Source organism: Taudactylus pleione, unplaced genomic scaffold (genome assembly GCF_031769625.1).
Source record: "Taudactylus pleione unplaced genomic scaffold, aTauple2 ptg000518l, whole genome shotgun sequence".
NCBI classification, from domain to species: Eukaryota; Metazoa; Chordata; class Amphibia; order Anura; family Myobatrachidae; genus Taudactylus; species Taudactylus pleione.
This window is the reverse complement of record NW_028284920.1, coordinates 3,919,783-3,947,219: the sequence shown is the minus strand read 5'-3', so window position 1 is coordinate 3,947,219 and position 27,437 is coordinate 3,919,783. Positions and strand designations below refer to the sequence as shown.

At 46.6% G+C, this 27,437-nt stretch overlaps 1 protein-coding gene across 2 annotated transcripts in view; it reads right to left on the bottom strand.

Moving 5' to 3' along the window:
* The window catches only part of CABCOCO1 (ciliary associated calcium binding coiled-coil 1), a 104,954-nt gene that overhangs the window by 76,888 nt on the left and 629 nt on the right, over nt 1-27,437 (bottom strand). For both annotated transcript variants that reach the window (XM_088450390.1, XM_088450391.1), the window contains exons 2-4: nt 25,160-25,266; nt 11,174-11,343; nt 9,734-9,878 (exon numbers count right to left, since the gene is read on the bottom strand). In XM_088450390.1, the coding sequence (XP_088306516.1) occupies nt 9,734-9,878; nt 11,174-11,343; nt 25,160-25,266 (422 nt within the window). The remainder of the gene's footprint in view (nt 1-9,733; nt 9,879-11,173; nt 11,344-25,159; nt 25,267-27,437) is intronic.

The following is a 27,437-nucleotide window of genomic DNA, read 5'->3' as shown; positions in this document are numbered from 1 at the left end:
TAGAGAGGTGTGCAGTGACAGCCAGATTAGGGAGCATCGCAGTGACTGCCATATAATGCAGAGAGGTTCGCAGTGACCATCAGATCAGGGAGTGTCGCAGTGACTGCCATATAATGCAGAGAGGTTCGCAAGGACCATAAGATCAGGGAGTGTCGCAGTGACTGCCATATAATGCAGAGAGGTTCGCAAGGACCATCAGATCAGGGAGTGTCGCAGTGACTGCCATATAATGCAGAGAGGTTCGCAAGGACCATCAGATCAGGGAGAGTAGCAGTGACTGCCATATAATGCAGAGAGGTTCACAAGGACCATCAGATCAGGGAGTGTCGCAGTGACTGCCATATAATGCAGAGAGGTTCACAAGGACCATCAGATCAGGGAGTGTCGCAGTGACTGCCATATAATGCAGAGAGGTTCGCAAAGGACCATCAGATCAGGGAGTGACGCAGTGACTGCCATATAATGCAGAGAGGTTAGCAAGGACCATCAGATCAGGGAGTGTCGCAGTGACTGCCATATAATGCAGAGAGGTTCGCAAGGACCATCAGATCAGAGAGTGTCGCAGTGACTGCCATATAATGCAGAGAGGTTCGCAAGGACCATCAGATCAGGGAGAGTAGCAGTGACTGCCATATAATGCAGAGAGGTTCACAAGGACCATCAGATCAGGGAGTGTCGCAGTGACTGCCATATAATGCAGAGAGGCTCGCAAGGACCATCAGATCAGGGAGTGTCGCAGTGACTGCCATATAATGCAGAGAGGCTCGCAAGGACCATCAGATCAGGGAGCGTCGCAGTGACTGCCATATAATGCAGAGAGGTCGCAGTGACTATCAGATCAGGGAGTGTCGCAGTGACTGCCATATAATGCAGAGAGGTCGCAGTGACCATCAGATCAGGGAGTGTCGCAGTGACTGCCATATAATGCAGAGAGGTTCGCAAAGGACCATCAGATCAGGGAGTGTTGCAGTGACTGCTATAAAATGCAGAGAGGTTCGCAAAGGACCATCAGATCAGGGAGTGTCGCAGTGACTGCCATATAATGCAGAGAGGTTCGCAAGGACCATCAGATCAGGGAGCGTCGCAGGGACTGCCATATAATGCAGAGAGGTTCGCAAGGACCATCAGATCAGGGAGAGTAGCAGTGACTGCCATATAATGCAGAGAGGTTCACAAGGACCATCAGATCAGGGAGTGTCGCAGTGACTGCCATATAATGCAGAGAGGTTCGCAAAGGACCATCAGATCAGGGAGTGACGCAGTGACTGCCATATAATGCAGAGAGGTTAGCAAGGACCATCAGATCAGGGAGTGTCGCAGTGACTGCCATATAATGCAGAGAGGTTCGCAAGGACCATCAGATCAGGGAGTGTCGCAGTGACTGCCATATAATGCAGAGAGGTTCGCAAGGACCATCCGATCAGGGAGAGTAGCAGTGACTGCCATATAATGCAGAGAGGTTCACAAGGACCATCAGATCAGGGAGTGTCGCAGTGACTGCCATATAATGCAGAGAGGCTCGCAAGGACCATCAGATCAGGGAGTGTCGCAGTGACTGCCATATAATGCAGAGAGGCTTGCAAGGACCATCAGATCAGGGAGCATCGCAGTGACTGCCATATAATGCAGAGAGGTCGCAGTGACCATCAGATCAGGGAGTGTCGCAGTGACTGCCATATAATGCAGAGAGGTCGCAGTGACCATCAGATCAGGGAGTGTTGCAGTGACTGCCATATAATGCAGAGAGGTTCGCAAAGGACCATCAGATCAGGGAGTGTTGCAGTGACTGCCATAAAATGCAGAGAGGTTCGCAAAGGACCATCAGATCAGGGAGTGTCGCAGTGACTGCCATATAATGCAGAGAGGTTCGCAAGGACCATCAGATCAGGGAGCGTCGCAGGGACTGCCATATAATGCAGGGACGTTCTCAGTGACCACCTGATCAGGGAGCGTTGTAATGGCTGCCAGATAACGCAGTAATCACCAGATTATGCAGAAATCATCAGTGACCCACATATAACACAGGTATTCTGAGTATACAGTAGCCTCACACACAATAATAATAACCCCCCCCCCACATTCACACACATTTTACATCACCTCCAGCACCGACAGTATTAAAACACCCCATCCCCCCAAAGATAAAAATAACTACAGCCCCCCATTGCATAAGTATTCCAACACCCCCCCCCCTTCCCTCTCAAATGTCATGTAAACATGTACTCCTTCACTGGCACTTACCTGCCTGGAAGGCTGTTCTGTCTCTAGTCCCTGCGGAGCTCCAAGGTACAGGAAGAGATGACACAGACAGGATAGACTAAAGAAAGGGCGGAGACTCGGATGAGGGGGCGGGGTATTCAGCAGGGACAGGAGGAGATAGATTAATATAGTCAGACAGGGTAAGAGAGGGGGCGGGGCCTCCTGGAGATGGGGCGGGGCCTTAGCCGGGGTGAGGAAGGAGCCCGAGGGAAGGGACAGAGGACACAGAGGTAGGTGCACAGCCCCTGCAGCGGAGCGGCCTCGGAAGGAGTGCTGCTCAGTGTGCAGCCACAAGCTACATAGGGTGACAGACAGCCCGGTAACAGGCAGAGAATGCTGCCCAGCCGCTCTGATGCTGCTATAGTCGGTGCAACTGAGAGCACTTTCTGCCTGTCACCTGCCCGTCAGTCATACCTGTGCACTAGTGATACCGGCCCTCACTGAGGCAAAAGTCTACCGGCCCGGGGGGCATATGGCACCCTGCGCCCCGGCCCAGCCCGCCACTGGGCAGATGTATGAAGCTCTGGAAAGGGATAAAGTGGAGAGTGATAACCGATCAGCCACTCAGCTCCCAATTGTCATGTTACAGGCTGTGTTTGAAAAATTAAAGTTGGGAGACGATTGGTTGGTCATTTATCACTCTCCACTTTATCACTTCCCAGAGCTTCATACATCTGCCCCATTGCACCTTAACCGCTTAACTTGCATGACTGTAGGAGATGCGTCCACAGTCAGTTGGACATTCCCTTATGCCAGGGATGGGGAACCTCAGGCCCGGGGGCTGTATAAGGCTTGCAGAATCATTTGGACTGGCCCTCTGAGCTTTTTTTCTGCTAGCCTCATCTGGCTAGCAGGGTGCCAAGAATGGCACCCTGCATCCAGAATCTATGCAGCAGTGCCATCTGCAGCATCCTTAGGATGCTTCAGACGGTCAGACTGCTGCCCTTACAGCTCCCCAGAGCATCCTCAGGATGCTCCGGGTATTGCTGTAATCACTGGCGATTGTGGCCCCGCCCCGTGTGACATCACACAGAGGGGGTATGGCCTGCATCGGGCCCGCAAATAATGTTATATATATCAAAATGGCCCTCAGCAGAAAAGAGGATCCCCACCCCTGCCTAATGCAGTTGCTTCCCATGCACTGTCCCAATGTTAGAAGAGGAACTCCATTCAGCACATTCGGTTCCAAGGCCGTGATGTAGCTGTCTCTGATGATTTTGGGCCCAAGAATGCTGTGTTAATGGCACTCTGAAGCCCATGCACAAATGTGCATAGAGGGGAACTTCATTTCCCCTTCGAGCACTATTAGATGAATGTAGAGATTAGATACAGTGAGGGCACTGATGATCAGTCGTCCCTGAGACACACGCCTCTGCACTTTGTATACTGGTAGGTGGGAGTTAAGACACTGGGGATATATCACCACTAGGGGGCTGGGGTTAATGCCACTGAGGATCTATTGCAAAAGTGTGGAAGGAGGACATATGAATGGGAAGGGTTGGTTCGATACATCCCCAGGCACATTTTTTCTTTAAAATATTTAAATACATTTTTAAAAAAAGGTGTTCTTCATAAACAAAAAATAAAATTGAGTAACATTTTGAAAAAAAAATTGTCAGTTAAGAGGCATTAGTGGACACACAAGAGGCTCTAGCAATATATCATTATGTCCAACACTATACTAGCGTAAACAGTACTGTACATCTTGTACTATGAATTGCCAAACATGTTTTAAATAAAATTACTTTTCAACTGTAAAAACTATACATCAAAATGAAAAACAAACTGATTATTTTCTTCTTTTAATATGAAAAGTCTCTATCATATTTAAGTAAAAAATATGTAATTGAAGATGAACAAGTATACAGTTACTGGTGAATGTCATTTGCTAACACACACACACACACACACACACACACACACACACACACACACACACACACACACACACACACACACACACACACACACACACACACACACACACACACACACACACACACACACACACACACACACACTTGAGATTTCTATAAATGGTGAAGTTTAATATTTTGATACTATCCTTTCAAACTTTCTTTAGCGATAGGAAAATATCTTCCTATCCAAGGCATGAAATCTTTCACTATTAAATACTGTCTAAGCAAAGTCATATTTTTCCCAGTGCTGTGCTGCCAGATGGATCTTCCAAAAATAAGTAGTAAAAAGAAACAGGGAGATTTATTTAATAAGGTGCTTTTCCTGTCACATTTAAAACTTTCAATGCTGATTACATCATCTGAAATCTCTCCTATGTAAGTGCACATAGCGAAACATTGTTACGTGACTATGAATCATTCTGAGTTAAAACAGTTTAATTGTTATAGCAACCTAAATGTTGAAAATAATACAGTATTCTCACTACTGTTACCTGTACTAAGGAGTATATTTACTAAAGTCCAGCTTTTTAGAAGTGGAGATGTTGCCCATAGCAACCAATCAGATTCAACTTAACATTTATCTAGCACCTTCTAGAAGATAATAGCTGGAATCTGATTGGTTGCTATGGACACCGGGCCTGATTCAGAGCTGGACGCTATTTGCGGCCGGTCGTTCCAAAAAAGGGGCAGGCTACTTAAATTGAGCGCTCGCTCTTTGCGGTTTGTTGACGCCTCTATGTCTGAGCGAGCGAACGAAAAAGTGCTCGCTATTTTGTAAAGACGCCCCTTTGACGTTCGCATCACACGTCATCTCCAGTATTTATTAGATTAATCGGGTACATCGAAAGGCATCTGAACTGCTCGCAGTGCTTGTGGTAGGTTTTTCTTACCACTATCACTGCGAGCAGTTCAGGCTAAAAGACAACCAAGTGACGTGGTCGATGACGCCCCTTTACTAATTATGCACTCCCATTAAACGCTCTTTTGACCGTTTGGCACGCCTGCGTTCGGATCTCCACTCCCCCGTTTTCAAGCACCTTCCCCTGACCCACCCACAAACGGTACATTCTGTCAATCGAATTAGCAGCCCCTCGCTGTTTTGCGAGCGCACGATTTCCGACCGCAATGACTGGTTTGTGCATGCGCATTACGACCCATACGCATGCGCAGTTGTGCGAACATTGCTCAGAGCGAGCGGCCGCTTACGAGCGGCTCTGAATCAGGCCCACCATCTCCACTTCTATAAACCCGCACTTTAGTAAATATCCCCCGATTATTACAAGCAATAACGGACTTTTATTGTGCTATGGAGCTAGAAGTCCCCATTTCAAAACACATTTCACTTATTTGTACCAAACTTCTATATATTACTTAAGCAAAGCAAAGTAGGTGATACCGCTTGTAAGCAAGTGGAAAAGAGGAAATCGGGCACAAGAGGGCAGAGAGTAGCTCAGAGTGGAGATTGGCACAATAGCGAGGGTGTAGCCATGGAAATAGTACAGGTGAGCAGGGTAGGCTACAGTAAAGGAATGAGGTTTTAAAAAGTGTTCAAAGAAATGAAGGTTCTTGTAGCCTGATGGCTGGAATGTAGTAGTTGGATAGAAGTATAAGAGAAACAGGTGGGAGTAAGTGGTGGTTATCGGAAGGGTTACGCTTAGATCAGAGCAGATCTAAGAGGTTGAGGGGAGATGAGGGATGCATGAAGGGATGCTGTTGCTCTGTAGGGGAGTAATTTGAATTGTATAGATTATGGAGAACATAGAGAGACAATGTTGCTATTTGAACAGTGGTGCAATGGATGTGGAATGGAGAGCGGAAAATGCATCTTGCTGTGGCATTTAGGGAAGATTGAAGTCGCTACAGATAAGTAAAAAGAATGACATAAGACAATGGATAAGACTTTTTGATGCATGTTGAGTATATAAAGGCATATTTCAGCAATATTTTGAAGATGGAGACATCAGAACCTTGACCGAGAATAGATGCGAATAGTAAAGAAGAGGGTGGAGTCAAGGGTGACACAAAGGCATAGGAGGAAATCGGAGTTGGTGACAGTGAGGATGATTTGAGGGTAAGTGCTGTTTCAGTTTCAGATATGTTCTATGTGGATATTACAGACAGTTGGTTAAATGAATGACAGAAAAAAATTGTATTGATGCTGAATAAGTTTGTCAAGAGAAAAGGTATAAGAGGGCCATGAACAACTGTTATACACACTATACTAGTCCACAAAATGGCCACAGTTGAATAGATACAGTAAATGGAGGCCCCCTCACTGCTCTGCACAGCTCCTCTGCTCCACCCTCCAGTAATAATAGACCACATTTCACATAAAACAATGGTGCCAGAAAGTACAACAAAACCTCCCTCCCCTCATGGTCACACCACTATCCCTCTGAAGCTGCTCCACAATCCCTGGTAATGCATAGACACTACTACCGGAGAGCTCTTTGCAGCTGGAGACAGTAGACAGCCAGGGACGTACAGGAGGATCAGGGTAGACTGGGACAGACAGCAGGGATCAGAGCAGGCCAGGATGGAGAGGAGTCAGCGCAGGCCGGGATAGACACAGGTACAGCAGTCACCACAGGTGACACTCAGCACATGCACTCCTGTGCATGATATGAACATCGCAATACCAAAGGCACAAATCTCCGCCAGAGCTAATGAGGATCTGCTTCCTCCCTCACTGCAAAATCTGGTAGCCATGGCGACCTGGCCCCTGGGATTAGTCGAGCCCTGGCCTATAGGGTTCCACAACAGAGGACAGGGAAGGGTAGCATGTGCCAGCAGTACAGACATTGAATGAGTAGTTGGACAAGGTGGTTGATGACATCAGAAGTGGCAAAGCAATCAAGGAGAATGATTAAGTAGTGACACGAGAGTAGACCGTTGATCACGTGTGTGTAGGCAGTATTAAGGCGCATATCCACTACACAAAATAAATGGCCGCTTGAACGATAACGACATGGTTATCGTTCAATCATTCATTAATCGTGCAGTGAATATGCCGGCAACGACCAGTGATGCGCGCTCCCGCTAGTCATTGTCGGCATCTGTCATCACCTGTGCATACTGCCCAACCTGAGGGTGCCGGCACTGAACGACATATCGTTCAGTGTGGGCACAATATCCACTGCACAGTATAATGAACGATTACAAGGTCGTTATCGTTCATTAGTCGTGTAGTGGATATGCGCCTTTAGTTGAATGCTGGGGGTGGAAACTCAATTACAAAGTGTCATGACAGGAGTGAGAGAAGAGAAAGCAATATAGGTTGTTATACACAAGCAGCTGAAGTATTTTAAAGACAAAATGTAGAAGAGGGTAGAAGTTTGAAAAACTGGGTCAAGTAATGGTGTCTTGTGGTGAGAAGAAAGCAGCGTTTGTGATTAGAAGACTGGGTGGATATTAGGGAAGTGATGTAGGCTTGCTTAATAGGTGAAATACCAGGATTTTAAGATGACAGGATTATTGCATGAGCAGAACATATACCGCTGCCTGTCAAATTATAATGCAGGTGTCCTAAGAAGAACTCTTGGAGGTCAGAAACCTCCCGTGGAGCTGTAGGGCAAAAGCTTGGCTTGAGGGATGATTTTTAAAAGATCACAGCTCAGGAGCTGCTCTAAGGACCCTCTGGAAGGTTGAAGAGGCTGCAGGGTGCATGTTCAGAACGTTCACAGCTCAGGGTACCACTCCAAGGACCATTCAGCCCAATTGCAGGTGCTATGGGGCAGCGACTGTGCCACACCTAAGGTCCTGCACCCTGTGCCATTGCACCACTCGCACATCCCTAGTTATGGTCATGGAAAGGATTAATTTATAGCAAAGGAAATCGGCACAGGAGTGGGATTTCCTCCAGTAGCACTTAGCATTGTGCAACTACAGTAGTGGATATATTTAATATGATACAGTTAAAGTTTGGATTGGTAGAAACTGTACGTTGTGGCCTGAGCTCCATTAGGAATAGGGTAGTTAAAAATGGAAGAGTGAAATATTTAAGGTTTGGTGGGAATGTTGATTTTGGTATGAGAAAGAGTATTTGACAAGGAAAGGCTGAAGCAAACAAGATTGTGATCACAGCAAGTTGGAGATGGAAAGCACCAATAACAGGTAAGCAAAATAAGTTTTCTGGTGTTGTCAAAGGCAATATTAAAATTACAGAAGTCGGTTCGCACTAAAGGGGTCTAAGTAGAACCTCTAGCAGCTAGGCACGAGAATGGTAGCCCGACCTATTCAGAGTTGAATATAAAGTATATAGAGGGGTATTGTGCAAGCACTCTAGGGACCTTAGAGCACTTGCACAATATCCCTTTATAAATAATAAAATGATCTAGTACTGTATAAGATCAGGTAGTCCAAATATTTGTAAAATGTGCACCAGCTGGTACAGTTGTCATGAAATTGGGAAACTGAAATTTGGGTAAATTACAGAAACATGACAGTGGAATAAAGAAAATAATCTACATGGTAATACGAGTAATCACTAAGAGACTTGGATGAACCTAATTACATACATTGCTTATTGCTTTTAGATAAACCAATAATTTAGGTCTGCATATCAAGTAGAAATGCTACAGATACAGAACCAAGGACAATCCACTTTCACTGTCCCAATTCCCATATAATATATTGTAATGTGTATCTTTAGATCATGTGATTTGTTTAGTTAATCTGCCATGCAACTACCAGGGGTATAATAGACTATGTAAACATATTTTGGGTGTCAGGTCTACATGAATAAATTGTGGGGATTATATGGGTACCAGGTTGTATGCAATGTTCCCAGCAGCCAAGAGAAGGAGCATGTAGAGGAGAAGGACATGGATTTGAGTGTGTGAGGTTCTGATTTTGTAGGTCAGTGAGTAAAAATCAGGATAGTTTATGGATGTAGATAAGAGAGAATGAAAGAAGTGAGGGGAAATACTTATGGGAGAGAAAAAGAAATAGGATACTTGAGAGAGAACAGGTGATTGGGGATACAGATGTGTTCTCATACACGTAGCCTCAATACGCCATGCAGCATGAGACGCCTGGCGCGATTGAGCCACAAGGTTGCAAGAGACTCATTTTGCACCTGGTGTCACTTATTTGTCAGCCAAAAATGCATTTTAGTTGCAAACAGATACGACACACCGCTTCAAGAGACTGCACCAATGAGCTCCGGGACAGTTATCTATGTGTGACCAAGTGTGCCTGTGTGAATCTGTTCACAGCTGGAGAGGCCCTGGCATCTTAGGTGGAGACGGACATTGTGAGACAGCATAGGGTTGCTCAGATGTTCAATGAGCGACCAATGTTCCCAATATTTTCCCTTTTGCAGGCAAGTGGCAGATGCGAAATGATGGAGGTGGGCGTCTCTGTGCACAAGACATCAGCTAAGTCATTAGCATATTTTCACAAACCCATCCACCTCTGAACCTTTATCTTGATTTGAGTTAATTTATTGCTTGTTTAGTGAATACAGCAATAAATGGACAACACAATGGCATAACAAGACATTTTAAGTAAAAAAAAAATGGATAGTGTAAGCTTAACTTAAAAGAGGAACATACCTAATTTTAATGTAGTTGATAATATCTTTGGCTTGCTCAACACTGAAAAATGTTAGCCTTCCTGTAGTCTTAAGTGGACAATGTCCTATGCCAATGAAGGCTCTTCCCAACTCTATTATGTTCTCTTCAAGAGACATTTGCTTGGCTGCAATACAAAAGAGAAATGTTAACAGAGATAATAAAACTCAGTTGAAAAGAGGGTTATGGCAACACAATGCCAGGGAAACAAATATTTAAAGCAGTGCAATTGTTTTGCATTCTAAAATAATAAACTTTATGCAGTTTGTTTAACATTATTTTAAAAGGTCCATGCTGAGATCATCATCATTAATATGGTTATGTTCACCAGTTCTTAGACATTTGCAACAGATACATCTACTGACAGGTGAATCTGTTTGGTTTTACAGGACTGCATGTGTGTACAATTGTGTGAACACACCTTTAAGGGGCCTATCCATTAGGCGACCTCAAAAACTGAACGACTAGCGTTCAGTCCTTCAGGTCGCCTAGGTGCAGTGCCCGCACTGAACAGCGTTCTCTGAACGTCATTCAGTGCAGGAGACCGACCTCCCATCTGCGAACATGTGGAACCTGACGATCATAGGCCCTCATTCAGACCCACTCGCGAGCGGCTGCCCGCTCGCAAGTGGGTCGATGGTCTGCACTGCGCATGCGCACGACGGAGTGTCTCATCAAAGGGGGCGTGCTGTCGATGTTGACTGACAGCACGCCCCCTTTGGTGGGCGTGCCGGGGGCGTGCCTGCCAGACGGAGGCGTTCCCAAGGGAACGCCTACCATCTGAAGCCGGCCCCACTGACATCACTAGTGATGTCAGTGGGAGTGATTTTGGCTCTGATAGAGCCAAAATCACTCCTGGCCTTGCGGTTGAAAAACTCAACCGCAGGCTTTTGCTCGCAGTTTCGATGGTCGCGATGTTCAAGACCATCGCGACCATCATCCTCCACGCTCGTATATGCTGTGGGTGGTGACCCACAGCTATACGAGCGTCCAGGAGGACGCTCCATATTAATGGAGGTGGGCCCTGATTCAGAGCGAGCGCTCTGGTCAGAGCGTCCGGCTCTGAATCAGGGCCATAGTCAGTTTGATTAGCATGTTCCACAGATAGTCGCCATCGGCTAGGACCCAGTGTGCACACGACTTTCTGAATGATCCGACCAAGACCTCCTGGCTTTGGTCGAATCGTTCAAAAAGTCATCTAATGATAGGCCCCTTTACACTACTCAGCCTATATCAGACTGTGCCTACCCTGCCCAGTTTCCGCTTATGAAGGCACAAGTGTCAGATTCGCGCCTCTCACATATGCATGAAGTCTCTTTGTTAGACAATTATGCCATGCTTACTGGAGAACAACTATTCACTCTGCATCAGCCCCATTGTGTAAATAAAGTGGGGCCTACTCTATATGGATCACACACTTACATTCAATATTTTGTATTAGAAAATGTAATAACCACATTAAGCCAGTCAGCTGCTGCGAATTAAAGTTCATGTCTTTTCCCGTGAAGAAACCAGACACATAATAGTCTACCAAGACGGCTTCCTTCAGATTTGTTTGAGGATCTTTAAAGTTCAGAAATTCTTTGATTAATCTGCAAAAAAGTAAATGGAAATATTACTTTCCAAGAAAGGACCAATTAAAGCACACAAACACTTTTCTTTATACTATACTATACTATACATACATACATACACACACACACACACAATCATATTCCTTGTCTGAAATATTTCCAGAGATCTTTAGCTCTTCCATTTAACATTTCCCTTGAAGGGCCCAGAATGATCAACCCTGAAGCTTGTCATACATTTTTTTTTATTTGGATTATCAGCACTTTAGGACTGTGGTACCAAAAATTAGTTTAATAAACTCTGAAGGTATGATCATTTCACTTTATGACAAATGATTATAAATGAAACCCCATCAACTTAATGAAAATGTTTATTGCAGCAATAAGACTTTTTTTAATTGCTTTGTTACAATTTATTTACCCTCTGATTGGGCCCCCAAGCTTCTGCAAGGGAGACCATATTATTTAGTGAGCAGTGCAACAGTAAGTACCAATCTTAGGGCCGTATTCAATTAGGTGCGAAAGGTTGCGGTTGGTGAAGAGCATTTGAGGGGTGAACTTTTCGTGCATACGTGTGTATCGCGCTAATTGCTGGCATGTTCGCATGTGCGAAAACTCCAAAGGGAGAAACAGGCAAAAAGTTTTCCCCATCTCAGAGCAGGTGATAAAATGTGCAAAATCTCTTTTATTAGCTAAAAATGTGGGGACTTGGTTCAGAACCTTTTGAACACCCACCGCAATGAATAATTAGGCACGAAAAAAATTAAAATTAGCTTAATTCCCCCTAATAATGACATGTCATTTTTGGTGTGAAAATGTAAAAAGTGTTGGAAATGATTTAAAGTACTGGGGGCTGTATGGATGGGAAAGGTGTTTTTAGGATTGCAGGTGGCTGCAGGAGGTGTATTTTTAACACTGCACTTTATAGACACAAAAATATACTAGCACCCATTTTAATGTACCCCAATTTAACTACAGCATTTATTGTTTTCCAAAAGAAATTGCTTTATATTATTTTTCCACACTTATGCAAATATGCATATAACAGCCATTTGACTCAATTTAAGCACCCAAAATACTTTTATTAGGGTTATTAATACACTTCTATGTTGATTTCCAGTGTCAGTTAAGCTTTTTATGGATTGCAGGCTGATTTCCCAAAAATGTGCTGTACTTTTCACTAGTTTCGCCATAGGCAATTATCGCATATATGCGTTTTTTTTTGCAATTGGACAGGTCGAAATACGGGAGCGCGCATTGAGGAAGTACGCAAAAAGATTGCATCAAAACTGGTGAATGAGGCAGTAAATTCGCCATACAAACGCTTTTCATAAAAATACGTGACTTTTCGCACCTAATTGAATACGGCCCATAATTTTACTTCTAAAGCAAAGTGTCAATTCATTGTGTAAAAATATATCTGTATGAATAGACAGTCTGTTCCAGTGCCATTTTTTAAGAACTTATGTGATGGAGAGCAGTATAAACTGTGTGATGTGGGAAGATCGTGATAAAGTTAAAGGCTTGTGCGGTGCATTTATTGTGACGTGTGTGGCACAACAAAGAAGTTATACCTAGGATGTGTATTATAGCAAAAAACAATATTAATCCTATAATTCCCCTATATACAGCCCTCTGCCCTTTATAACAGCCTGAAGCCTTCTACAGTTCTATGCCCATCATTGTAGAACTCTAAAAAGCATACTGTAAAAGCCTCATGCCTCCCACACATAGACCCACGCATACCGCATACAGCCGTGTGCCCAGCATTAAAGACCTATAGCTACACTCTGCTCAGCAAAACAGCACAATGGTGTCTACATACATCTCTTATTAAGATTAGCAGCCTCATTCTCAACATCGTAAAACCACAGCTTCTATTACAGTCTTGTCCTGCCGAAGAGTTTCATTCCCACCACATGCTATATAGGCATCTGTCTGATTAGCATCCTACCTCCTATAACTTTTGCAAAGTTTACCAACATAATCTATCATATCATCTCATACCCAACACCTATAATCTTTGTCCACCACACACGCAGAATACCAATCCTTGGCAGTCTCTTTTACTGCCATTCTGTTAATGTATAGAGCAAATGGAGAAGAGGCACCACACTTTCATCCAATGAAAACAGGGTGTCAGGATGCGTCCTGGGATCGGCCGCTGCGCCGGAGTCCTTGAGCTTAGGTGTTCATTCCCCATGGGTGGAGGTGAGCTGAATATTCTCCCCGGGGGCATGCGTCCTGGTTCCCACTGGGGCAGTCATGGGTGCAGCCATGTTGGTCTGTATCACCTGACTAGTTTCTCCCAATGATAGTCCTGTGATCACTCAGCTGATCTTCTGATCCAATGACCAACTACCTAAGGGTATTTAGTCTGACTTCAGGAACAGGAAGCTGCTGTTTAACTTCGCTACTTCCAGTGATTACTTGCTGTAGCAGCATTCCAGGCTCCATGTACCTTCCTGCTAGTGATCTATTCCTAGTGACATTCACCAGCGTGTGTACTCAGTACAGCATCCGTGTACTGACTCCAAGTGCCATACTCCAGTGCCAGGCCTGCGTCTGGATCACCAGCATGTGTACTCAGTACAGCAATTGTGTACTGACTCCTAGTGCCATAATCCAGTGCCAGTCCTGCATCTGAATCAACAGCATGTGTACCCGATGCAGCATCCACGTACTGACTAGAAGTGCCATTCTCCTGTGCTAGTCCTGTGAATGGATCACCAGCGGGTGTACTCTGTTCAGCATCTGTGTACTGACTCCTAGTGCCATTCTCCTGTATCAGTCTTGCGTCCAGATCATCAGAGAGTGCTAGCCCATGCTGGGATCCCCAGTGTTCTCACGTTACAAGCTTCCTTCAGTGCAGACCAGTGCACGATCTCACAGCACAGTATTCTTAGTAATCATTATTCTGTGTACTCATCTTCGCTCCATATCGTTACACGGCATACGCAGAGTCTCAGTCATCTTACTCCTAGTGTCATCTCCCGGTCTCCTCGTTACTCCCAGGTACCTGACCAGAGGGCTGAGACCTGCTCACTTGGTGCGGCGAAACCCAAATCCCAATAGGAGGGGTCACTGGTGAAGACCACCAAGTGGGTTAGACTCCACGACTCTGGTAGGTCTAACCAACACCTGGGTTTGACCATTAAGAAGGACATTATTACTGTCACCCCATCAGTTACTTTCTAGCGACCCTAAACCCCCGGCTCCCAGTCCTCCAACTGAAGAATTCCTTGTGCCGGATTGTGACACAGGGCTTTTTCCAATGGAATTGGAAGTTGTTTCAGCCAAGAAAGTCACCATGCATTCACATGGTCAATCTAAAGAGGTCAGGGAGACAGCCTGGCGCTACACAGGGGGAAGTGCCGGTGCTGCTCACCATGTAGAGGGCTGCAGGAGAAGGCTAGCAGCCGGACAGTTAAATATCCCTGATCGATTCCACATGAAGTACATATAATTTAGTATTTCCTGCATAAACTTCACAGAAAAAAATAATTTAATAAAGCAGACTCTCAAAACTCATTAAATTAGTGTTTCATTAACATCAGGTCTGGTTTTACTTTGCATAATATCACGGTTCATTCAAGCAAAAATGTCTGAAAATCCTGCAGATGTCTGATCTCCTTGTTATAAGAAAATGCAACATTAGGGAAGAGATGCGATTCATAATAATGGGAGGGCGTGCATGAGGACCCCTATAGCTTGCATTCCATTATAGCACTGTGATAAATGATGGCTAGTAATTGTGTTAGTCTTAACTATGACTGACCAATGTAAACTAAAGAATAAGTACATTTAATTTGTGGTAACTAATTTCAGCTAGTGTAGAGATATTTAACACCTTTATTATATGGCTCGTTATAGTTCAGGCACACATCAATATTAATAGCGTTCCCGCTAGGCTGTTTTAGCGGGGCGCGGCGCCCTGCCCTCCTTCTGGAGGGCAAAAAGCACCCTGCCCTCCAGGAGGAGGGCAAAAAGCGCCCTGCCCTCACAGCCTGCGGGAGCCGTTCTCACCCACGGGACGCAGTGTCCCGCGGGTGGAGAAACATGCGGTGACCCGGTCACCGCCGAAGAATAGACGCCGGGCGCATGCGCCCGGCATCTATTCTCCCTGTCTGCAGGGCTTGGGGGCTGCCCGGCGTGTCCGTAAGTGCCGGGCACGCCCCCAAGAGTGACGAAAAGGGGACGCGTCTTATAGACACGCCCCCTTTTCCGATGACCACGCCCCCTTCTCGGACGCGCGCGCGCCTTCGCCGCGCGCATGCCCTCTCTAGCTCCCTGCCTCCCGCCGGAGCTAGAAGGAACACTATATTAATACTGTAGAACTTGTATTCATAATATGTTAAACTGGTGCATATCTTTTTATTATTAGTATCCTTTGTTTGTATGGCACCACAAGGGTTCTGCAGCGCCATACAAATAAGCAAAAAGAAAAAGAAAAAAATATGAGATATGGTAAGAACTTACCTTTGTTATCTCTATTTCTACGAAGTCCATAGGGTTCCACAGGATACCTTGGGGTATAGGTGTGACGTCAGTCATCGGGCACCATAGAGTTAAGCTTTCAGCCTCCCAGGATGCACTAGGGTCCCCCTCCTATACCCCGCCCCCGAGCCAAGGCACCTCAGTTAGTTACCAAGCCATAAGCCGGAGGAAGAGAGAGAAAGAAGATCTGGATACACACAAGAATCACACTCTCACCAGAGGGAGACGGAAAAACCGGTGACCAGACCAAAGCCCATCTGCAGCACAGGTGCGACAGGGCGGGAGTCCTGTGGAACCCTATGGACTTCGTCGAAATAGAGATAACAAAGGTAAGTTCTTACCATATCTCATATTTTCTACTTCAGGGTCCATAGGGTATCCACAGGATACCTTGGGGATGTCCCAAAGCAGTATCCTTTAAGGGTGGGGACGCTCCTGTGCTGAAAGGAGAATCCGCCACCCGAAGGAAGCATCCTGAGAGGCGAAGGTGTCAAACCTGTAATACCTCACGAAGGTATGGACAGAGGACCACGTAGCAGCCTTGCAGATCTGGACTGCAGAGGCACCACGTCGAGCTGCCTACGAAGGACCCACAGACCTAGTGGAATGAGCCTTCAAAGAAGGAGGAACCGGCAGACCTTCATGAAGATAAGCTTTAGAAATAGCCATACGGATCCAGGCTGCCAAAGTTTGCTTTGAAGCAGGCCTACCCTTTTTACGGAAGACATAGAGGACAAACAAGGCGTCTGACTTCCTAAACGAAGAAGTGAGGTCAACATAAGTCCTTAAGGCCCGCACAACATCCAAAGTGGCCTCACCCACTGAAAGACCAGGTGAGTTAAAGGCCGGAACAACTATTTCCTCGTTAACATGAAACTGGGAAACAACTTTGGGAAGAAATTCACGGAGCACTGCCCTGTTCCCATGAAAAATCAAGAAAGGGGGTCTACAAGAGAGAGCCCCTAAATCAGAAACACGTCTGGCCGAAGCTATGGCCAGAAGGAAAACAGCCTTAGCTGTTAGCCATTTAAGATCCACTGAGCCCAGTGGTTCAAAACGGCGGTCCCTGGAGAGCCCTCAGGACCACAGCCAAATCCCAAGGCGCCACAGGTGGAACAAAGGGCGGCTGAATGCGAAGAACACCTTGCATAAAGGTGCGCACATCCGGGATTGTAGCAATCCTACGGTGAAACCAGACAGACAGGGCCGAAACCTGTACCTTCAAAGAAGCAAGGCGAAGCCCATGAACTAGTCCCGCTTGTAGGAAGGCAAGTATCCTAGACAGACGAAACTCCCGCGGTGCATAACCTCTCGGTCGACACCATTGGAAGAACGTATGCCACACGCGATGGTATATCCTCGCGGACGACAGTTTCCGAGCTCGCAACATGGTACGCACCACAGAGCTGGAAAACCCCCTGGACCTCAACATGGCTGTCTCAACAGCCATGCCGTCAAAGACAGCCGAGCCAGGTCTGGGTGAAGACAAGGACCCTGCGACAGAAGGTCCGGTCATAGCGGCAACCGCAGAGGACTGTCCAAGGACAGACCCAGAAGGTCTGAGAACCAGTGCTGTCTGGGCCACACGGGAGCTATCAACAGGAGCGTCCCTCCTTCCTGTTTGAATTTCCGGATTACCCGTGGAAGAAGGGAAACCGGAGGAAACAGGTATGCGAACCGGAACGTCCACCGGACGGACAGAGCATCCACCAGAGACACCTCTTCGTCTCTTGTGCGAGACCCGTACACCGGCAAGTTGTTTTTGTTCCGGGACGCCATGAGGTCGATCTCTGGAAGACCCCACCTGTCCACCAGCAGTTGAAAAACGTCCGTGTGCAGGGACCATTCCCCCGGATGAACGTCCTGGTGACTTAGAAAGTCCGCCTCCCAAGTTAGCACTCCCGGGATGAAGACCGCTGATATGGCCGGAAGATTGCGCTCCGCCCATACCAGGATCCGAGACACCTCTACGAGAGCCGCCAGACTTCGGGTTCCTCCTTGCCTGTTTATGTAGGCCACGGTGGTAGCGTTGTCCGACTGGACCTGCACCGGGCGACCCTGGAGAACCCGATGTGCCTGCTGGAGAGCATTGAAGACCGCACAGAGTTCCAAGATATTTATTGGAAGCTCCGCTTCTGTCGGCGTCCACCTGCAAGTGTGGACCCGAAACTGCTCCCCAGCCCCGAAGACTGGCGTCCGTTGTCAACAGGACCCAATTTGGTACCCAGAACAGACGTCCCTTGCTGAGATGGGTCATCTGCAACCACCAGGCAAGGGACAGGCAAACCTCCGCGGTGAGCACTATCGTCTGGGACTTTAGAGACTGAGGCAGCCCGTTCCACTTGGACAGGATCAGGTGCTGCAGAGGTCTGGAGTGAAACTGGGCATATTCCACCATGTCGAACACCGACACCATGGAGCCCAGTAACCTCATCGCCGAGTGTAGAGACACCCGGCGGCTGTGCAGACAACTGCGCACCCTCGACTGTAAAGCAGAGATCTTTTCCTCCGTCACAAAGATCCTTTGCTGTCCCGAGTCCAATAAGGCTCCGAGGTGCAGAATCCGCCGAGATGGGATTAGAGTGGACTTCTGCCAGTTGATTAACCAGCCGTACCGTTGCAGCAGCGCAATGGTCAGGTCCAAGTGGCGTAGAAGGAGCTCTGGAGATCCTGCCACTAATAACAGGTCGTCCAAGTACGGCAACATGCGGACTCCCTGCAGCCGCAGAGAAGCCGCCATGACCGCCATTACCTTGGTGAACACACGCGGTGCTGTCGCCAGGCCAAAAGGTAATGCCCGAAACTGAAAGTGGTCGCTGCGGATTGCAAACCTGAGGAACTGTTGATGGCGCAAAAGAATAGGGACATGCAGGTAAGCGTCCTGTATGTCCAATGACACCATGTAGTCCCCAGGTTCCAGCGCCAGAATGATGGACCGTAGGGTCTCCATCCGAAACTTCGGCACCCGCAAAGACTTGTTGAGAGCTTTGAGGTTGAGAATCGGACGATACGACCCATTGGGTTTCTGCACCAAAAAAAGATTTGAATAGAAACCCTGACCCCTCTGGGAGAATGGAACAGGCACTATAACTCCAGCCTGGAGCATAGTGTGCAAGACCTTCCGCAGCTCCGTGGCCTTGTTCCGGTCTGATGGTAGACCCGTGGTGAAGAATCGAGCCGGGGCTCTGTGCCGGAACGAGAGGGCGTACCCGTGGGAGACCACCTCGAGAACCCAAGTGTCTGTCGTGGTGACCGACCAACACTGGGCGAACTGCAGCAGGTGGCCTCCCACTTTGGGATCCCCCAACGGGAGGCCCGGACCGTCAGGCCACAGGCTTGTCATCAGGCTTAGGGGCCAGACGTCTGGTACTCCATGCCTGCTTCCGGGGCTTGGCCGATTTTTTGGGACCAGCCTGTCGGGGAAAAGACTGTGGTTTGGGCCTGCCCTGGGCCCTATAAGACCGAAAGGACGATGGTCCTGAACCAGAAGGAGCCGCAGCCGACGGGAGACATGCCGATTTGGCTGCCGCCAGCATGGCCACAATCTTGTCCAGATCTCCGTTAAAGGGCAACGCCTCCAAACCCTTTTTGGAGTCAGCGTCCGCCTTCCAGGATCGCAACCACAAGGTGCGACGAGCAGCCAGCTGAAGAAATTCGAGACACCAGTGTACTAATGTCTAAGGCCGCCTCGTTGATATAAGTGGCCGAATCACGGAGATTACCAATCAACTCCGTTTGTTCGGCCGGACAGTCGGAATCAAAGGACGCCTCCAATGAATCCGCCCAGCGCTCCATCGCTCTGGCAACCCAGCAAATGGCCATAGCCGGCCGCGCTGCCCCCCCCGCAAGGGAATAAGCGGACTTCAGGCAGATCTCCACCTTGCGGTCCGTAGCATCCTTAAGGGAGGACATGGATGGCATCGGCAATGTGGCACTACGGACAAGACGTGTCACATGAGAATCCACCTGTGGAGGGGATTCCCACTTAGCAAAATAATTATCCGCGAACGGATAAGCCACTGCCAGGCGCCTCTGCGGCTGGTATCGCTTGCCAGGCTGTTTCCACGCCTCCTCTAAATGGTCCATTAACTGACCCGAAAGAGGAAAGACTGTGGCGTCACCCTTCACATCCTTAAAAAGGCATACTTGGATTTAGCAGCTGGGGGAACTTCGTCCTCAATCACCAAGGCTGTGCGGACCGCCCGAATAAGTCCAGGAATATATACCTTGGACCTAGCGTCAGCGTCCTTAGTATGGAGAGGTTCCTGATCGTAAGGATCCAGAATCTCCCCATCATCAGACGTCCCTTCGTCATCCTCATAAGGAGCCGACAGAGACGCCACCGGCCGTTTATGTGGCAGCATCACAGTCTCCCCCTGCAACACATCCGACAAGTGCTGTACAGAACTCGTCAGGGAGTTAACCCACGCCGGCTCCTGAGAAACCGGGAGAGGGGAAATAGGGAGACTGTGGGGTACCACAAATTGTCTTGGGAAACCCTGCATGGGTGACGACACCACTGACTGCTGGGACAAACCCATCTGTGTAAATGCGGGCTGCTGAGCTAACTGGCCCACTAAGGTTGTAAGCGCCTGAGCGAAACAAGCCCAGGGCGGCTCCTGTACTGGTGCTGTAACCGTAATAGGCCGCGCCATTGACAAACACTGCCGGCAGAGGCCCTCCGCGCTACCCTCCCCCTCCGCTAAAGGTACTTTACACGTAGTACACTGTAGCCGGAGAGGAAAATCACTTTCAGACATGATGGTGCTAAGTATGTGACCCCTCTCACCAATTGTATTTTAAAGAGGTGAGAGACCACCCTGCAGCACCGCACCGCAAGTGCTTAGCAGAAAGAACAGGGACAGTAATAAAGCTGACAGTCAGAATAGAAGATACAGGCAGCAGTGCTAGCACAGTCACATACAATGCAAAGAAAATCAATTCCTGCACTAACCAGCGCTGATCACTCAACTACGCAGACACAGGGTCTGGTAGGACACAGCGCTGCATACACAGACCTGAACACAGCGGAGGAGAGGTATGCGGGGGGACCCAGACCAAGATGCTTCCTTCCAGGCTTCCAGCAGCGTTCACCATGCGTTCAGGAAGATGGCCGCCGAGGAGCAGTGAGGAGGCTGGCCTGGGGGAGGAGCGCTGCCACAGGGCCAGTCAGCAGAGTGCAGAGAGGGCTGTGTGCAGCGGGGGAGGCGCCGGCTGTGAGACAGGGAAGGCGCGCTCCCCTGGCATGCATTTAACCCCCGGGACGCCGCAGCGCTGCCGCTCTGCTGCGGTCCGCTGTCCCAGGGGGGTAGTGGAAGCGCAGGTTCTTACCTGGCTCCACGCTGCAGCCAGTCCCCAGGGAGCCCCCTGCCTGGGGACTCTGGACCATGTAACAGCGGGGACCCACCGCAGGACCCCGCTGCTTACCTTGCTGTCCCCCTTGAATCCGGCCATGGTCCGGAACATCTGGGGTCACCGCTAGCTGTGACCCCAGACGCTCACCAGCATCCCCGGATCGGTACCGGCGTTCTGGTACCGGCGGGGGTGTAGGGAAGACAGCATGGACGTCAGGACTGACTGTCCATGCTGTACATCCAGATGTGCAGCCACAGCTGCATGCAGAAAAGCTTCAGGGGCTCTTCTTAGCCCCCACTCCAACAGGTGCACTCGACTCCGGCCGGGCACCAAACTAAACTGAGGTGTCTTGGCTCGGGGGCGGGGTATAGGAGGGAGACCCTAGTGCATCCTGGGAGGCTGAAAGCTTAACTCTATGGTGCCCGATGACTGACGTCACACCTATACCCCAAGGTATCCTGTGGATACCCTATGGACCCTGAAGTAGAAACAGTGACTATCAGTACAAAACAATGCAGCACAATGCAGGGACGTGCAGTGAGGTCAATGGCTGGGGAGGCACTGGCTAGTATCAGGGCCAGATTTCCCCACACATATATAGCACAGATTTCCCCACACAGATCTCTCCGTTGCACAGATCCCCCTCACACTTATCATCCACTAGCACAGAAAATCCCCCATAGCACAAAAAATATTCCCCACAAACACACACAGATCTGCCCCTAACAGAGATGATCCCCCACCACTTACACAGAAGGTGCCAGTTCCTGCATAGTGATGAGTTGCCAGCTACTGGAGTCTGCAGGAAAAACCCCTATCCTGTTACACAGTGTTTTACAAGCCCTCCAGACAGTGTCCTGTTGTCCACAGCTGACCCTCCTCATCTTTTTCTCCTTGTGTGTTTCCTGCATACAGTATTTTATTTCCTTCCCTCCTCAGTGCTGCTGCTGGGCTCTGTTGCCTGAGTAATTACTGGACTGATCACCTCATTGTCAGTGGTGACCATCAGAGCTCAAGACATGCCCCCCGCAGTGAAACATGCCTCCATTAGCTCTTATTCTCTGTGTATTATTGGCTGCTTCGTGGCCCAGCCCTCAGCTCCAGGCAGTGTCTGGCTATCAGAGGTGAGGCCGAGCTCCCCCTTCCCTCCCCCGCACCAGGTGACACCGCGGGGAGGGACGCCTCTGGGTAAGGGTAAGGAGAGGGGGAGGGTTAGGATACTGACCGACATGCAACGGTATCCTAACCCTGTCGGGATGCTGGCATCGGGATTCTGAGCGCCGGCATCCCATACCCAACCCCTCTTTAGAGGCACAGGAATGCAGGGGATAAGTAGCTATTCCCTCCAAGATGTCAAGATCTTGCTCCCTTTTCCATGAAATGCAACATAATCGCATTGTCAACTATAGGGCTGTAGACACACCCCCCGTCCAAACTAAGGGCTCAGTCAATGTCTCAGTGGTCGTCTTTACACCCCTTGCATAACAAGTTTGTCCAAGTCCTGATTTTCTGACTTTAGCTTGATTTGGAACAAGGCTATACATTCTACCATTTCAAATGTAATAGAGATTGTTAAGGAATCCCTACTGAGCAAAATGGGTTATATTCTCTAATAAGTACTTACATTTAAAAAAAATAAATACAAAAATAACAAACATCATATTTGAAATGCTTAGTTTTCTGGTTTAATATTGTTCACAGGAGTATTTCCAATGATAAGCAACTTTGATCCTTACATTTCAGGGCTTTAGTAAATATCACATGAGCTAGGTAATCCAATTTACATCAAATAGATATAGTGCATACATGAACAGAGGGAACATACTATATGCAGTTTTGTGCACAAGTTACCTACAGACACAGTGGACACCATTATTTGGGGGGATAAACTAAACATGCAAATAGTACTTCATGAATATAAATCAGGTCTAGTAAATATTATGCAGCCAGAGCCTCTGTGATGTCACTGTTACCGGGGAAGTAACTAGGGGTGTGCGAGTGGTGCCACCCCACAGAGCGCAGAGCTCTATTGGCAGCACCACCACTGCCCCAGCTTTTGGCTAGCAGTGTGCTTGTACCGGCACCGTGCAGCCAGTATTGTTGTGGCAGTGCCAGACGCTCCGGGTATGCACACTGCCGTCAGAACAGCCGCTCAAAGTGTCCTCAGGACGTTCTGGGCAGTCCTGCACTTCCCAGTGCTGGTGGCTCCACCGCATCCGCGCAACATCATGTGCTTAGGGGGCGGCACAGGACGCTCCAGAATGGCACTGACTGTTACCCAACAAAATTATATATTGCATATTAATTCAGCTCTCAAAATGGCTGTGGCCGTCATTTGTAGGCAGACCTAACAAGTCTTGTAGAGATTGCGGAAGGAACACTAGTGGAACTCATCTAGGTTTACATGATCAAAGGAGCCGCCATTAATATTTCCACTAATGAAATCTTGTGCCAGAGAGACTGGGAGAAGAGAATTGTAAAAAAGCTACAAGTGTTGGTAGAATAACCCTGTGGAATTACATTACCAGTAACTGATATATTTAACAAAATAAAAAACCGCGACTACAGCCGACTGGCTGGAATCTTAATATGAGCTGCCAATGAGATTGAGTCACTTAGATCATGGAGTCCTAGTTAAACATTCTAAGAAACATCGTGAAGGGTTACTTTGTTCACTTATCTCATTGATACAATGTCTCATGCATATGCTATTGTGGGATGTTAGAGGCTGAATTGCATTATTGAGCTGATTTAAAGCCATTTCCATTTTATAATAGTAAAGACAGCTGTTTTTTTTATTTTTTTATTTCATTAACTATAGATGTGATAAGCATTTTTTTCTGCATGCAGAATATATTTCATAGGGTATTTTTATGATTAAAATATTGATTGAAATATTGGAACGATTCTTGTGTTATACGAAATACATTTATATTATTCAACACTTGCGTGTCTCACTGGTCCATTACAGGCATTTGGCGCTTTCATTGTTTAATGTGAAATGTTATAGATACATGTCTCTCTATATGCATGTGAGGCTCTGTGGGCATGGTAGATATGTACTGGCTTGAAAGGCATTATAGAGACATGGCTAATAGCTAATAGGTCATATTAGCTATGTAATTGTATGTGATCGGCTGTATATATATTGGCTGTGGTGACATGTAAGACTATATGGAGGTACTGTATGTTGGCTGGTATGCATTCAGTATGTCAACATTCATAACGTCAACACTGGAATGTCGACAGTTATTACGTCGACATGGTTAAAATGTCAACATCTAATGTCAATATCTGTAAAATATATAAATGGACAAAATGTCAACATCATGGTTATATTTAGGGATTGGGGATACCTCAAAAATGTATTGTAGACATTATGACCATGTCGACAGGTCAACGGTGTCTACATGGTGACTGTCAGTATACTGCATGAGCCTATTCAGATTGTCACCATGTCGACATTACCACGTCAAAACTATGAATGCAGACATGTTATCGTCGACAGAATATACCAAACCCTGTTAGCTATGTGCTGCTAAAAGAGGGTCCCTAACAACTGTGGTGCTTTACTAATACATTTTTATGCACATGGAGATTTAAATTCAACTTGTGATTCATATAGCAGGGTTTCATGTTAACAATGATAGATAATGATAGATAATGATAGACATGTTAGATGTTCAAATTAATGATTTGTTGTTTAGTTTTGGCTGCTGTGACTTGAACCATCGGCTGATGTGAGCTGACATCACATGACAGTGACATAGAGAGACAGAGGGAATGTGAGGAGAGTGACTCTCTAAAGAAACAGTATGAGAGAAAGAGAAGGTTTTATGGTGGCTCACTTTGCATGTTGGGAGCAAGGTATAATGTAGCTCTGTTTTAAGTCTCGTGAAGCATACATCTAGGTCTCGTCTATGTAATAAGATAGTGTAAGCAACAAGTAACTGACAAAAATATTTAGTGTAAGAATTGCATATACCTTTGTATTTCATCCACACCCTGAGCTTCTAAAAGAGTATTTATTTGTGAAGAAGATAGAAAAGCATATGTTGAAAAATCCTCAATTTCATTAGCAAAGGTTTCTTCCTGTAAACAAGAATAAAAACAGTGTAATCATGGTGGTAATGGAATTATACATATATAAAGTCACAGGAACATATATACAATACTCCATTACTTTAAAACTTCAAAACATGAACATACACACATAACCCTTTTTCAAGCCTTGTGCAGCTTGGAAAAGGATCATCCTGGATCTGAAACATCGCTGCTTGCATAAAAAACACCAGAGTGTATTGCAAAATACTCAAGTGCCATCTCTTTTATGGACATTGGGCCTGATTCAGACTTGGGAATAGAGTGAGATATCTCTCTCTCAACTGATAATCTTGGTGAAACCATGCTGCACTGCAGGTGGCGCAGGTTTAAAATGTGCAGAGAGATTAGATTTGGGAGGAGTGTTTCCAAACTGACATCTAAATTGTAGAGTGATAATAAAGCTTTGCAGTATTTGTGAGCTACATCGCAAAAGCAGCCAGTATTTACCCCACATGTAAAAAAAATTATGTATTTACACCCCTTGCATTGAAATATGGTTTGTTCAGTTGAGAGAGATATCTCACTCTATTCCCAACTCTGAATCAGGCCCTATATGTGCTTTGTCTTCCCTCATTTATACCATAATCTCCTCCCATTGCCTACAATGGCACCTAGGCATCTATCACTTGGGTAGGGATACGGTCATAATACCGACAGCGGGAATTCCGGCGCTAAGAATGCCGGCGCCGGAATCCCGACACCGGTCATCCAGCATCCGGAAGATAAGTATCGGGGTTAGGGGGAGGGTTGGCGTTAGGGTTAGAGGTAGGCACAAGGGGGAGTGTTAGGTACTAAGGGGGGAGGGTTAGCTTTAGAGTGCAGGAGGTAAGGTTTAGGCACTAGGGAAGGAGGGTTAGGGTTAGAGCTAGGTACAAGGGGGAGGGGTAGAATTAGGCACCAGAAAGGGAGGGTTAGGGGTAGAGAGAGGGGGTGGGTTAGGACACCGACCGCCAAGCGTCGGTATCCTAACCATGTTGGGATGCCGGCGTTGGGATTCTGACTGCCGTGATGCAGAATGCCGGCATCCCACACCCAGCCCCTTGGGTATTATAACTGCTGACCCAGCACAGTTTATAAACCATGTCATGTTATGTTCTATACTTTAAGTGGCGTTTTCTTGTTTTGTTCATACGGTTTGTGTCTATGTACTTTGAAAGCGTTTGCGGACCCCTTGTTTTATTATATAAAGATACAAAATAGTCTTTCATTGAAATGAAGCTTTAATAATTGCATAAGCAAACTTTTTCTAAGTAGAAGTAATTTTATTATAATTTTGATGCACTCAGATGACACATGTTGTACCCCCAGATGCAGTGGGTAAAACATGTTAATAGAGGAGAACAGATGTAAGATATTACAAAGACTGGTATGGAATCTATTAGGAAGAATCCAGGTATCCACAATGGTCTGAAATCCAGGACACAATTAAAAGATAATTAATGCTGCACTGTAATGATGTCATACAGATAGGAATGATCACCGAGGGCCTTGTTTTACAGTCACTGCCAAAAGCACTGCTAATCCATTTCATAGAGATGGGATATGTTAGGGTAAGTATTATAAATGACAAGACTAAATTTTAAATGTAATTTTGAATATTTATGTAATATGCTGCCTCACATAACAGAAAACAATTCAGAAAACCCCTCAAGTAAGAACTATTCTGCCTAAAGGATGCATGCTTATTTATTCATTAAAAAATATATATATATATATATATATATCTCATACATTTTCTGGAGCGCTTTACACAGAATATTTACACCAGTCCCTGCCCCAGTGGAGCTTGCAATCTACATTTCCAACCACAAGTACCCACACTAGGGTAAATGTTTTTTTTTTTTGTCTGGAGCAAATAAAACCTAACAGTAGATTTTTGGATGGGAGAAAACCAGAGTGCCCAGAGAAAACCCACACAAGCACAGGGAAGAATACTCCACGCAGTTAGGTTCATGGTGGGAATCAAAGCCAGGATTTCAGTGTTATAAGGCAGTAATGCTAACCATTACACCAACTGTGCTACACAATGTTGAGGTAGCACTTACAACTTTGGGGGCCTCAGTGAAAAGTTTGTTACTCAGGAATTATTAACCCCTGATAAAGTTATTGTACTTTGTTTTCATTCAGTTTGTTGCAAAATGGTGATTGTAAGTGACATG